Source organism: Nyctibius grandis, chromosome 24 (assembly GCF_013368605.1).
Source record: "Nyctibius grandis isolate bNycGra1 chromosome 24, bNycGra1.pri, whole genome shotgun sequence".
Lineage (NCBI taxonomy): Eukaryota > Metazoa > Chordata > Aves > Nyctibiiformes > Nyctibiidae > Nyctibius > Nyctibius grandis.
Window position 1 is genome coordinate 4,666,957 of NC_090681.1, and position 15,014 is coordinate 4,681,970.

General features: G+C 46.4%; 1 protein-coding gene across 2 annotated transcripts; it reads right to left on the reverse strand.

The window, feature by feature from the left end:
• Positions 1–2,518: 2,518 nt before the first annotated feature.
• On the reverse strand, positions 2,519–14,726 carry SRSF4 (serine and arginine rich splicing factor 4). Of its 2 annotated transcripts, XM_068417774.1 has the most exons (6): positions 14,546–14,726; positions 8,258–8,400; positions 7,269–7,381; positions 5,245–5,459; positions 4,139–4,222; positions 2,519–3,961 (listed from the first exon to the last, which is right to left on the reverse strand). In XM_068417774.1, the coding sequence occupies exons 1-6, from the start codon at positions 14,650–14,652 to the stop codon at positions 3,178–3,180; spliced, it is 1,446 nt and encodes a 481-aa protein (XP_068273875.1). In that variant the 5' UTR covers positions 14,653–14,726; the 3' UTR covers positions 2,519–3,177. The 2 variants fall into 2 exon arrangements, 1 of the variants encoding a protein (XP_068273875.1); XR_011049697.1 differs by lacking the exons at positions 2,519–3,961; positions 4,139–4,222; positions 5,245–5,459; positions 7,269–7,381; positions 8,258–8,400 and adding an exon at positions 13,347–13,874 and having other exon boundaries at positions 14,546–14,635.
• Between the last annotated feature and the right edge of the window lie 288 nt (positions 14,727–15,014).

Genomic DNA, 15,014 nt, shown 5'->3' on the forward strand with positions numbered 1-15,014 from the left:
TGGGGTTACTGGTGTTCAGGGCAAATCCAGCTGGATCACAGCCTCAGAGCAGGGTTTGTTGAGGTGGCAGGAGCCTGGGGTGCAGGTGAGCAACCCTGGGCTTTGCAGAAGACCCCGTCTCTGACAGGTGATCAAATTAGTACTGAAATACAGAAATTAAATTTCTTACTGAAATTAAAATTCTTATTGAAATTCCAGTGCTTCCCAATAGGTGCTCTAGGTGCATCTTTAAACACTCAAGTGATTTGGTTAAGAGCTGCCCCCATAAGGATAAGCCAAAGGCTCCTCCTGATACAGCAGCAGAGACTTGGGCAAACAGGCACTGAGCTCCGGCCTCGATAATTTGCTTGCAACAATCAACCACCTGCTTTGAAAATGGGAAGGAACAAAAGCAGGGAACTCACAATTAATTATATCAAAAAACCCTGAAAATTTACACCTCAGCCAACAGTTTTCCCCTGTACCTCCATCTCCAAAGGCCTGTCTTCAGGTATTCAGGGAAGAAATGTTTCTCCCCAAAGGCTCACTAAAACCACGCTCACTTCATTAGGAGCAGCCTTGGCAGCCAGACAGACTTTTTAAAAACTTAGCCTAGACTTTATCATTTGCAGATTTTTTCTTAAAGGTATTTTTTCAGCTAATTATCCCCTATTAGCAAACATCTTGCCTAGCCTGGTTTGTTTCTGTACTAAGATTAGGCAGCAAAAGGGATTCAAAATATTATTATGGGAACCTAAGATGTTAAAGCACTAAATATATATATCCGAAAAAGGCTTTTATTTCTAAAGAAATTAAATATCACTTCTGCAGAGCTTGCTCATGCTGCTGTAGTATTGTGACATTTGATAAAGTCTGAGCCACTTGCCAAGCCCTGACCCCTCTTAAACTCTATGGAAATATTTTGTGTTGAAAGCAACTCTTACGATCTATCGCCCTTTCATCTTTTTAATATGGCAGCACAAGTTTCAAATGATCAAATTATACGGAATTACTTGCACCTATGAAGTTACCATCCAGCTGCGAGAACTGCTGTCAGAAGTATTGTTTGCAGTTGGAAATTTGCTAAAGAAAAGTCTTTGATAAAGCCATAACTAACCTTTTTTTTTCGCCAGATCAAGTAAAAACTCTCAAAATGTTTTGCCTTTTATTTTTCAGAACACGGCTGGCAGGCAGAGCGGGGTGCTGGGGATGTCGGTTCTTCATTCAAAGCCACTCGTGCAACAGAAGAGCTTGTGGAAAGTTCGGTTTGAGCAATTTGCTAATGGCCCAAGTCTAAAATCAAGATATTATTCAGGAACAGCCATAAAACTCCTGCTAGAAGCTCCTTCCTTCCTGCCCACATCCGTGGGGATGCATCAGCAGAGCAGCCCCCATCCCACTCAGCATTTCCAAGCCCAGAGCTCCTCAGAAGCACGTCCTGCACTTTTTTCCTTTTATAAAGGTTCCCCTCCAAGCACAGGTGTTTTATTAGGAGGAAAAACTCCTGAAAAATATGCTGCAAAGAGGCAAGCTGAGGCTCCAGCCTCAACTCCAAATTGTTGTGGGTGTAACTAAAGAAGCCGGACGGGGACAGCAAGTGTTGGGGAGTTTGTGTTCCTTCTGGGCACTGCAAACTCTGAGCAGAGGGGGTTTCTGTCCAGCAGTTCCCTTCCAGGAAAGGGCCATACACAAACTGAACTTCCAATCCATGACTGAAAATCCCCCACCTACAATTCCCCCTTCATTTTGGGGGGACGTTAAGACAAACACCGGCTGCTGCGCAGTGCCCAGAGCTATCAAGTCTGTACCCTCCTCGTCCCGCCTGGGTCACACCAACACCTTCCTGTTTAGAAAGTCACAGTTCATGGCTGAAATCCCAAACTCACAACCAGGGATCACAAAATCAAAGAAGAACCAGGAGTAAACAGCTGGGACGGCTTCGCATCCTCCTGCTGAGCGTGCTGGACTAGAAAAACACCTGTAAAAGCATCCTGCTGCTTTCCCCTTCCTTTCCCAAAGGTACCGTACGACAGGTCAACGGTGTGAAAAGGGAAATGATTGAACTGATCTACAGAATGAAGCAAAGAGCAGAAAAGCTTTCCGTGCCAGCCACGCTCACCTCCAGCATTAGCTGTACGACGCGCAAAATGTTGTGGGACAAACAATGATTTCAGTTGACTTGAGTCGAGCGAGTTAAGTGGGTGAAAGATTTTCTTCCCTGTATTACGGAAGCTGAAGGTCGCTACGTTTCATTTACACAGACAGCAAACCCACGCTTGTCACCTTCGTTATTGCTTCTGGTTCATTTTCTTGTATTCTCCTTATTGCAATGTTAAAGCTCCAAACAATGCAGTGTTTCTAGAGAAACAAGTCATTTAACCGGATTGTATTCGAGTGTCATGTCTACATTTAACATTAAGTGGCTTTCTAAACCAAGAGCCCATTCTCTGTAAGTAACTCTCCTGCAAAGTCCGGCTTACGCCAATTAATAGAAACCACTGATAATCACAACACAACTTCATGGAACCACCACCAAATGTCATCAAGCAAAAATAGTCTTTATTCAAATTTCATGGAAACAGGAATCACTGTACTCCGCAAGACAGGGAAAAATAAAATAAAAAAATTTAATATAAAACAAGGATATTGTCACAATACCAGAATATGGAACTATACTTCTTTTCCCCATGGATTACTGCAAGTACCTATTTTTTTTTCTTTTTCCTTTTGACTGTGCTATTCACAACTTTGTAAGTCCAAAAAATAGGAAACAAAAGTAGTATGAAACTTAAGACTTAGCACTTCCACTAAACGGCATACATCAAAGGGCACCAACTCAAGGGCAGAGACTGTTGAAACCGCCCTACCTACCTATCGCTCATCACTGCAACCTCATAAACCCACCAAGGTGCAGTGCTCCTTCTCTGCGAGGCTCTTCCCGGAAAACAAGGCAATTTTGGTGCTCTAGGCAGAGTTATATTTAAAGAAAACCTTTCTATAGGAGAGAAAATGAGCCGAACAGCCTTGCACCGAGAGCGTTGCAGGGAGGGAGCGCTGCTGTTAACAATGACGGACGTACCATCAGGGTTGTTAAAAATATACAGCATCGACACGTTTTCTACTTCAATCACTTGCGCTACAACTACTAAACATGTACAAAAGACTTTTCCGATCATTCCGAGGGCGGTTGCAGCAAGGTTAGGATCTGGAGCGAGACCTTGACCGTGATCGGGAGTGTGACCTAGAGGCAGACCTAGATCTAGACTTGGAGCGGGACCTAGGCTTTGAAACAGATTTAGACCTGGAACGAGAATCTGATTTGATGTTTGGTTTGGACTTGGAAATCGACCTAGACCTGGAGCGAGACACGTGACGTGCGGCTGCATCCTCACCCTCGCCTTTTGCCTCCTTTTTGTCAGGATCTGATTTTAGATGCTCCTTTTCTTTGGAGGCTGACCTGGACCGCTCGTGGCTGTCCTTCCTCTTCTTCTTGCTACTTGGTTTGCCGTCTCGCTTGCTGCGCCTCTTGCTTTTCTCACTCTTGCTGCGGCTCCTGCTTCTGCTCCTGCTGTCATCCCTGCTTCTCTTCCTACTTTTCCTTTTATCCTTACTGTGGCTCCTGCTCCTACTCTCATCCCTGCTCTTGCTCCTGCTTCTAGCCTTGCTAATGCTCTTCTCCCTGTCTTTGCTTCTGCTCTTCTCCTTGCTCCTACTCCTCATGCTCTCCCTCATCTCTCCCCTGTCCTTACTCCCACTCCTGCTCCGACTCTTTTCCTTGCTGCAGCTCCTGCTCTTTGCTTTCTCATCATTGTTATGGAGAGCGCCTTCAGATTTATCTTTACTTTTGTTTCGGGATTTCTCCGCACTCCTGCTGCGGCTCCTACTTTTATCCTCTTTACTTGGAGTCCTGCTTTTCTCTTTTTGGCCTCTGCTACGGCTCTTGCTTCGACTACGGCTCTTGCTTCTGGAACGGGACACAGACCTGCAAGCGCAAAGGCAACAGTCAGCTCCACTTTAGTGCGGCTTGGATTTGACTAGCGCTTAAACAGTGTGCATAATATGGTAGGGAGAAGAAAAACCAACTGTTCCTACTGCAAATTTAGGATGATGCTTCTCATTTAAGTGGGTAGCCCCCATTTCTTCCACCACAAAGACATACCTGGATCTTGATCTACTCTTGGAGCGACTACTACTGGCACTGCGGCTCCTGCTCTTATGAGAATGCCTGCTTCGAGAGCGAGACCTGGAACAAAACCAGTCGGGTTAACGTTAGCACGGGCCCACAGAGAGCTTGTGATCCCCTTGTCCCCCGTGGGTAAAACCCCGCAGTATTAAAGCACCTTTCAAGCAGCTGAATGGTGAGAACGTTACACAATAAAGTTACAAATGGAGCACCCTTCTGCTCACTGCTCATCTGGCCTGTGCTCATGCTCGTGTCCGGCAGTGAGCAGGGTCCTAATCTGGAAGAAAATATGCAACCTTATCCAAGACAAGGAAGCGAGAATCACTTTCCCAATCAAGTCAGAGTCTGAATACAGTGAGACACTAGGAGAAAGCTTTGACTTCAGGCTTTGATTTCATAAGCAAGCTCTTCTATGAACAGTAGAAGTTTGCCTGAGTTTTCTTGCAACGAGTTCTACCCCGGAATGGAAAGGGGAAAATTTGTGGTGTGTGTTGAAGCAGTTCTCTCGATCATACAATGAAAGCAGCAAATCTCTACACAACAGGGAATGGGTGGGGGTTTCCAAGCTGGGAAAGAACTGTTCATCCTGGTGCTTACAGCAGAACACAGGGTTCAGAGCTGAAGCATTAAAAGCACCTTCTGTTTCATTCTGCGTGCACAGCTCCACCTGCCATGCAGCCTTCTCCTGCTCGGCACCAAGCACTACGGGCTCCGTGGAGTTGAGGAAGAACAGCAGCATGCTGTCAAGGGTTTAGCTAGCAGATACAGAATCACAGAATCACACAGAATCAACCAGGTTGGAAGAGACCTCAGGGATCATCAAGTCCAACCGTTGCCCTGACACCACCATGTCAACTAGACCATGGCACTAAGTGCCATGTCCAGTCTTTTCTTAAACACACGTGTTCACCACGGACGACACCTCTGAACAGAGGCCTCCTTTCCCTTAGTTACTTGCAAGTAACTGATACATTCTCAAAAACCAGATTGACTGAGAACTCTAAACGCTTCCAAGGTGTTTTGGAACCTGTTCATGTAATTGCAACTAGATTCAGCCGGAGCTACGTTACAAAGAGACATACCTCGAATGGCTTCGGCTTCTGGAATAAGAGCGGCGCCGTCTTGATCCAGGTCTGTCTTCCACTAATCTAATCTTTCTGCCATTTACTTCCGTCCCGTCCAGCTTTTCAAGGGCTCTTTTCATGTCAGAATAGGATTTGAACTCAATCACACCTTCATTTTTCCTTCCTTTGTGTGCATCTGCATATGTCACTTCCCCTGCCTGACGCATATAATCCTAGAGGAAGAGGACAGAATAACCATCGCCTGGAATCCAGAGCCAGGCTTCCAGGCTGTCCCTGTTCATTTCTGCAACGATGCTCACTTGGCCTCTCCTACTCACACAGATGTCAGCAAGGGTTTTAACCAAACAGCATTTGCAGTGTTAATGCCACGGTTTCCGAGCAAGCCAAATAACACGCTACGATTTCACAGAGTTTGTGTCATTAGAACTACGGTGGTGTTGATAGTTTTGAGCCAAATGATAATTTAGGGTCGTCCATGTCCAGTCTAATATCAGATACGCTCTGGACTATGCTAAGTTTCAAATTACAAAAGCTATTAAAGAAGTAAAACGCTTTCTCTCTAAATCATGTTGTCAAAGGCAACTTGGGAAAGGTGATAAACTTAAAGGTCGAATAGGAGGAGGCAAGAAGACTACAGGCAAGTGGACTTCCCTTCATCCTCCACCTAGGTAACATGTCTCATTCTGCTGGAAGAAACCCCCACACCAGTAAAAGCTTGATTCATTTTCCCACTTCATGCTTCCTGGCATCTGTTTCAATTACTAAACGCTTCTCTTTATCAGGGAGTGCCCTTCCTGCCCTGCTTCGAGCAAGCAGTCACACAGGGCCAGCTTCCAGCTGCTGCGGACTTTGGCTGCAATGGAAATGGGGCACAGAACTTCGGATCAGTCTGTTTTCAACCCAGCTACTCCCATCTTAAGTAGCCTGAAATGAAAGCTGCTCAAAAAAAAAAAGCAATGCATCCAGTAAAGGATTAATCATGCCATGCTCCACTTACAAGTTTTAATACCAGAAGCAAAGACAAGCTACTGACGGTGTGAAGCATTAACAACAAAAGACATTTGAGGAATCTCAGTACGTACCTGAACTAGCGTTACATATTCAATTACAGACCAGTTTCTACTACGTCAAAGTTTGTTTAGAACAAATTTTTACACAGCCTTAAAAGAGAACCATAAAAGAAAGCGTTCCTGTAAGAACAAGTGTTTTTAACCGTTGCTGCTAAGTTTGATAAGGAAACACTATCTTTTGGCACCTACTATTGCAATGCTGCTCCCTGTCCTGCCCTCCCATCCATGATGGGGATAATCACAAGTCAGCACTTCACCTCCAGCATACTCGGAGGTACTGTGGGCTACACAGTGCTACCCAACGCTTCCACTGCTGAGAATCACCTTCCACTGCTGAGAATCACCTTCCACTGCTGAGAATCACCTTCCACTGCTTTGGACTTTGAGAAAATATTAGCTTTTGGCAGAGGTTTTGTACGATTGCTCATTCTGGAAGCATCCTTTCCCTTAAACTCTCTTTAAAACAGCTTTACACGGGGTGGAAATTCTTAACAGAGACCATGCAAGAATGATGCTATTGTTTCCAAACAGCTCTAGCACCTTACAAACTGATGAGTAAAATCCCAAGTGACAAGGGTGAACTCCTCCATCTCTAGTGAATCCTACCACTGGCATGATTAAAGTCTGTTTTGACAGGGCTTAAAGATAAGATAAAACACAGCTGTGCGTGATGTTGGTTTGTGTTAAGGAAAACAGTTATTTTCTCAGTGACACCAAGGCTGCAGGTGCAACTGCCAACGTCTCATTAATGATTTCATATATGCAAATACATTTCCATATTGACTTAATGTGTGTATTACTTGCAAAATCTACCCGTATGCATACGAGCACACAGACTTATTAAGCTGGAGTCAAGAACACCAGTGTATACCATTTTTCCTTGCTGAAATGGAAGCTTTTTTACCCTTTGTGCTCTTTAATAGAGAGAGGGTAAAGAAAGGGGCCCCATACCTTCAGATCTTGCCAACTGCAGCGGCTTGACAAATTTTCCACAATCAATCTGTATTCTGTACGGGTAGGAGGACCGTACTTATCTCTTCCGCTTCTTCTATAACCATATCCACCTTTAGGAGGTGACAAGCAGACAGCAGTACTTCAGCTAGGGAAACGGAGCGCTCGCTCTACATCCCCCATAAAAACTGTTCTGCCCCATACGTTCCCAAAGACATTAAAAATGGACCCACCCGCTCGTCTAAATTCGATCCCCCTTTGTGTAAAACGTTACAAAGATCCAAACATTAAGCAAATTTTACTACAAGCACATAATTAAAGCAACGCACGTAATTATAATTATGCTACAATTAACATGCAATTAAATTTAAGTTATTTTTAAGACAGTTTGAAAGAAGAAACCGAATTAAGCCAGTTGACTAATGTTACTTACATTGCTTAAAGGTTTTCTGAATATCTGACACGAATAAAGCTTTTCAGGCACCTATTTCAGATTAATCTCATCTGTCTCTAACCCTTGGGGTCCTCACCACCCAGGTCTAATGGGAAAAGGTTGCGGTCGTCACATGGCTTCCTTTTTTTTTTTGGTCAGCCAAGGGCCACAAAGGTCAAAGAGCCACTCATGGAAAGGTAACCCAAGGTCAGCAAATGGAACGGGCAGTCATCTTAGCCTCAAAGGACTCTTTTAATTAAAACATTGAGGTCTTTGTTAAATCTACGTGAAACATCACATTGCAAATAAACCATTCAAATAGTTAAAACGAAATGATAATAATAAAAATGGTACAAGAAATTGTGTTTATTAATTTATCAATTAAAATAGTTTAATACAACAAAGTTAATAAATATTCAGATCAAGTTACATTTACAGTTACACAACACTATTCACAACTTCGTATCATTCTTTTAAAATTACTTTTTTAAAAAAATGAGCAAAAAAATGTTTTATTTAAAATAAGCCACGGATACAAATGCATGTTAGTGCTTACTGCGTCCAGAACCGTAACTGCTGTCGCGACGTGGGCCTCTGGCATGCTCAACGATCACTCTCTCCCCACAAAGATCTTTCCCGTTTAGCTCATAAACGGCATCATCCGCATCTCGCAGATCATCAAACTCAACGAAGCCGTACCTAGAGAGAGAGGGAGAGAAAAAGAATCACTTGGAAAGAACTGAACCCGAGATATCCGTGCTCAAAACCAACTCGCATCCCAGGGTGGGTTTCTGCAGAGCCTGAGGAATGTGTCTCTCCGCACACTGTCCTTGAGATGAACATGGGCTGCAACCTCCTGAAGGCCACCTAGGGGTTCACGGCCACCTAAGGGTCCAAGGTCATGAGCACTACCCCCACAAACCCACTAAGTACAGTGCTCTGCTGCTTTATTCCACACATTTGCTCAACAGCAGCGAGGCTGAAATGGCATTTGACAGATATTGCGGTATGTATGTTCCATGGATTGGGATTTACCCTGATTTTTGAAGATAAAGATGGGTTAATTTCTGGTTTTATTAGGAAGCTGCCTTAATTCCTACACTTCAAATGGAAATATTCATTCATCTCTGTAAACCCAAGCGGTCTGCACACCCTGCATGAAAGGTCCAACAAGAAAGAAAATACAAAGGCAGGTTAGAAAAAGGGATTTTGTTTTAAACTGACTCATTTGACTCTTGCTTGTGGACACTACTGATGGTTGGGTAAGAAAAGCAACGTGCTCACGCAACAGGACAGATCTTCCACCTGCTGAGATACCTGCAGCTTCCCCTGCACTGCTGAGAAAGTGTTTTATGCCCATTATGTTTCCAATATCCCAGCATTTAAGAGAGCACGGCGAGTTCAAACCTTGTTAAGGGACTTAAGAAAATGCAGCAACAGTAACGAGGAACAAGTTGCCTGGGCAAACGAGGAGTCCACCTGCGGCTAAGAGGTCTTGCAAGGGCAGCAGAGGGTGTAAGTCAGTGGATAAACAGGCTCTGATAAACAGCTCCCTGATGCTTCTTCTACTTGCAGTTGAAATCACTTCTCCTTCAGTTACCTGCCCAGAGCAGATCCAGGCTCGAGTCGCCCGGGCAATGGCTGAGGATGCTGCAGCCCCGTGCGCAACTGGGAGCATCTTTTCGGCTGCAAACACATAATCCTGATCTCGGGTCTCAGCAAGCCACAGGGGGAAATTTTTTGTGAGTGCTGGTGTTTTAAATAACCCAGAAGAACAAACCCCTGATATAAAAATGCTGGCCTCCTCTTTCAGGTCACTTCATTTTTCAGCTTTCTCACTACCTCCCCCAACCACGGCGCTACCAGCAGCTACAGCCTTGCTGTGTAACGGGACCTGTATTAACGAAATACTCCAGAATGACCCCAAACACCACAAATCAGGTGGCTGCTTTCGCATGCAAGTGCTGGAGTTTCATGGAAGAAACAAGCGTGATTGATTTATAACAACTGAAACAATCACAGTCATTATAAAACCATTCAAATTGCAACTTTCTTCCCTTCAATTCCAAAAATAGAGCAACTGAGCTCAAATATTTTGGCAAGTTCTCACCCAAAAAGCAATTACAAGGTGAAGTGCCTGGTATGCACCAGCACTTTCAAGATAATAAATGCACAGATGTTTGAAGCTAGAATAACGGAGGAATATCTGAATTCGATCAGGGCACAGTATTGAACTTGTTCTTCCCAGAAGTTGCTTGGGGGGGCCTTGGTCACCCGTATCATGCACCAGACAAAACACAGCCCCTCCGGCAGCACCTCGCTGCCCAGCACCAGTGGGCTGGCACCAGTTCTTCCACTTGGCCTCCCATGGGAACGTGCCCCAAAATGCTCCCGAGAAGGTCCTACATGGAGAGAACGTGGTCTGGCCAAACTGTGAATCAGACATTCAGCCCTAGAATAAGATACTGCTCTGATGGGAAAGGAAAAGCAAAAGTTACAAGACAAGGCTTCTAATTTCTTTTTTTATGACAAACAAGCAAGCTCATACAAACCTTGAGATTACCTAGATTTAAAGAATACTAAAAATCATACCCCACATGACTCATAAATGAAAGTAATACTGACCCACCTGTTAAATGTGTATAATATTGCACCGTATGATATAAAAACATGAATCAAAACCCTTCAGAAGCACACTTTTACACCACAGAAAGCCACAACCGCTGACACAGCCTTAACTACAGCAATCTGAACCTGCTGTGATATGACAGCAGCACAAGTAAATCTTCTTTTGAATGTCTACTATTACTACTTCATATGTGGCATAAAACTACTTACTAAAAGTGCCAACGCAATTTACTTCAGCTGACGTGAAGCTACACCATTTTCTGTTCATATATCACAAAAAGGAAAAAGCTACAGGAGTATGTCCTTATCCCAAGCAATTCCAACAGACTGAACCTCCCAAAAGGTGGTTTTTGGTTTTTAAATCCAAAGTGAAATGAAAAGGCACCAGGGCCAGCACGAAGCTCACCTCTACGGCATTCCCCAGGTGCCAATTTCTTCCCACTACTCACAAACGGCTGGTGCTGGAGCCCAAAAGCACAAGTCCCACGTGCCGAGAAGGACCTCAGAGCTGCTGTCCCTGCCCTTTGCCACCACAGGCTCGAAATCCATGAACTTTAGATGGGTGACAGTCTACCTGAGCTTGACCTGCAGCTGCAGGGTCGATCCAGCAGCTGCTTTGCGGCTTCCCAACAAAGAGAGCCCCACTCAACTCTCGCCCCGCTCTCCTCTCCACAAATCAAGTTGATGCTTTGGCAGGTTTCTGAATTTCATATTACACAACTGCTTCGTAGGGACAGATGTGCTCGAAACGAGCTCAGTGCACCTCATCGCTCCTCCGACGTCTCTGGATGAGCGAGGTCGGGGCAAGCAGGCATCGACACGAGGAGCCACAGAGGAGGAAACACATGAAGAAGTGATTCCTGGCTTCAGCTTTGTTGGAATAAAGAATGCAATGAGTCCAGCCCTAAAAAACACTCACGGAGGTTGGAGCAGGCAATGCCTGCCAGTCGTGCTGGGACGAGGCTACAGCCACGAGTGGGAAGGTCTGGGCATTACCAAGGAAAAGCATCTTCAGGCCGCTACAAAACACTCATTTAAATGAGTCACTGAAGTTACAACCTCAAAAAATACTTGAATTTCAATATGTAAACTACTTAAATATAAGATTTGGTAGTGATTCTTCTAAGCTGCTGCACTAATGACAAACATCGCTGAGAATCTCTGGTCTTCTAACACAACTGAACACCTTAAAGCAAAAAGATATTAAAATCTCACCTTATTCACCCTAATATTAGTAAAGGAAAAAAAACCAGTCCATAAATCCACTGGAATTAAAAACCAATTCATTAGCAGGTCACCCTACTGTCACCTGGGTGTACTGGGTACCATTATGTGGTGACATTGATTTGATTTTTTTAATACCAATCGCTCTAATTGAAGCTAATGGGCATTAAATATTTTGCTGGGGAAAATACAAGGAAATCAAATCACTTCTCTTTCGGCAACAAATACAGTTTTTGAACCTGGCTATATGAAAGAATTGAAGTTTGAAGCTTTTAGTTTTGATTTGTGTTCCTCAGTCTGTTGGAGAAGTTACATCCCTCTGCCTTGCAGATATTTCATGAGGATGAAGCTGTGAATTCTCAAAAGCTGATCAGGGTGATGCGGGGCAGGTGAGTACCCAGGTAGAGCTGGTTTTTAACCTAGCGAGATTGCAGATTGGTTTCCCCACCAATGAAAGCTTGCAGCTCTTAAGAGTTATTACAGGTAGCTTTTAGTGTGGTTTTAGAAGATAAAATGGAGGCTGAAAAGTCCAATTTTCTGGTCACTTAGTACATACACAGGCACAGCTCCGTCTGTCAATGCAGTTCTGAGTAGGAAAAAAGAATATGAAAACTATGAGCGTACAATTAGATTGCAACTCAGAAACCAGATTTTTATTTTCCCATCCTGCTCTCAGGTCAGCATTGCTTTAAGCCTGTGAATTGCAAGCTTAAATTAAGCTTAAATTACAATTAGCAGCAAGCGAGACCCTTTTAGGACTCCACTGTATCACGTTGCAGTGTCATCCTCTTGCTCAAGTGTTTCAGCTTAACTGCTAAAATACTGAACGGCCAATCTGAGCGTCAAAGGTAGACCACAAATTTCCAGAAGAAACTGAAAGAATCTCTTAAGTCAAACACAGCGTGGTGATTTTTAATCGTTTGCTAAGCACTACTAAAAATAAGTCGTGGAGAAAGGATGAGTGGGCAAACAAAGCAAACCTCAACGCAAGTAGAGAGACGCCAAATCGAACAGCTTAAGTCAAAGTTTTGGTCAAATTGGGATTTAACTCCAAACCACCAGCAGCCTGTTGAAAGAATTTCAGAATACACAACTAAAAAAGGCATTAAATTATTGAGTTAATCCCTGAAATACAGCCTGAGCTCTATTTAACCCACAGCTGAAGCAATCCACAAGGTTAATGATGACTCAGTTAAGTTTCCTGCATTCCTTCCGTCATCTGCAACTTTTGAACTCTGTCTCCCCCAAGTGAAGTGACAAAAATGATTTTACCTCTGGAATAAAGCGTATCGCATAGGAGCACCTGAATTTAGACACAGGCAGGCTGTGCCCTCCTCCCCTCTCTACCTGTGACTCTTCATACTTAAGATGCCACAAGTTTGGGCTGCTCAAGTGCAAGTCGACTCCTGCACCTGCACCATCTCCCCACAGACGACTTCTAAATGATGAGCTGGGATCGCAGAGCTGGTCCTTGGTAGATATTTTTCAATAAAGCAAGAAGCCAAGCCTGTTAGCCATGTAACTTGGGAGTTCTACGTCTGCCAAGAAAGTCTGGGGTTTTTTTTCCAACATCTGTCTATGAAACAGAAATATTTAATTTGGAGGCTTTAAACAGCAACAGGAAAACTGAGCCCGCCTAAAAAAACCCACTTTCAAGGATACACAGTGGGACTGGAACACAGAGCACTCAAATATTTCAGGTATGGGCAATCTTCAACATCACCTGAGGCTATGCCGGTGAAAACGCTGACACGTGCACACTTGTTTGGTTTAATAATAGATTTTATTCATCTTATAAACCTGTTTTATGTCCACTTACCCATACAACCAGTGTTTAAACTTAATGAGCCTTTTTTTTTTTTATGCTCAAGGACTAACTTTTACAAGACATTCCTCTTCTCCACTTCTAAAGTGAAATTAATAATTGTCTCTCCTAGCTAATAATAAAAATAATAAAATCCATATTCCACTCAGTTTTCCGAAGCAAGACTTCAAGTTGGGTTTGTTGTAAAAAATAAAGGCGCCAACACTCATGAGGCTTTAAGTGTTGGGGAAAAAAAAAACACCAAAAAAAGAGCAATTTTGGAAAAATCCCCACTTGAATGTCTTGGGCAAGTCCTGGTGGAGCAGGATCCAAACCCTCCGGACGCAGCAGGGGCTCAGCTGCCGGCACAGCACACAGGTACGACACCCACGGGACGTCGGGCCTTCAGCGGGGCTTTGGGGGGGACAGGACCCCCCCGCCGCACGCCTCCACCCTGGGGGGCTCCGAGAACAGACCTCTGGTGTTGCAACGGTGCCTGCAAAGAGCGGGGGGGTCTCTGCCCCCCCCCAAACAGGGTTTTGTGGGTGGGGGGTGTTGCCCTGAGCCACAGCTTGGTTCACCCTTGGGTGCTCACAGGCCTGGGGGCACAGGGGACACTCCCTCCCCACAAAGGGGGTCAAGAACTCAGTGGCCTGCCCCCCCCCACCCCAGCACCCCAATAACCGAAGCAGGGGTCCAGGCATCATGTACCCCCCGTTGCCATGGGAACCCAGGCGTCCTGACCCCCCCGGGACCCAGGCCTAGGACCTCTTGCCATAAAGGCCCAGGCCTCCTCCCTCCCCCCACCCCCGTTGCCTTGGGAACCCAGACGTCCTGACCCACCCCCCCCCACCCCGGGACCCAGGCCCAGGCCCAGGCCTAGGCCCAGGCCCCCTTGCCATAGAGGCCCAGGCCTCCTGCTCCCCACCCCCCCCCGTTGCCACGGGAACCCGGGCGTCCTCCCCCTCCCCGGCCCCCCCCGAGGGCCCAGGCGCCCCCCCATTGCCACAGAGACCCAGGCCTCCTGCCCGCCTCCCCCCCCAAGGGGGCTCAGGTGCCGGGCGGGCCCCACCCGCCCTGCCCGCCCTCCCCCCGGGGCCCCCAGCCGCCCTGTCCGCCCTCACGGCCCCGGGCCGGGCCGCGCTCCGCCGCCGGGCGACAGGATGGGCCGGGCCGGGCCGCGCTCACCCGTTCTTGAGATCCACCTCCAGGATCTTGCCGTAGCCCTTGAAGAACCGCTCCACGTCCCGCTCCCGCGCCTGGTAGCTGAGGCGGCCGATGTAGACCCGCGGCATCGCGCCCGGCGGGGCCGGGAAGGGGCGGGGGGGGCGGCCCGCGGGGGCGGGGCTGCAGCGGAGCGAGGCGGTGGCGCGACGTCACAGCGCCGCGCGGGGCGGGGAGTGGGGGGGATAAGGGAGAGGACGTCACGGCAGGCCACGCCCCCCTCACCGCCTCCCGGCTCTTAAAGGGGCCACGCCGCTGTCTGGCATCCGCTATGGGACAGCGGGCTGGTGGGGCCCACTGCCCCATATAGAGGGCCGCGGTGGGGGTCCTCCTTCCCCATATGGAGAGGACGTACCGGCCCCCCCTTTCCCCATATCCAGGTCACTGATGGGGGTTCCCCATGTGTCAGGGGGCTTGTGGGGTCCCCACTTGC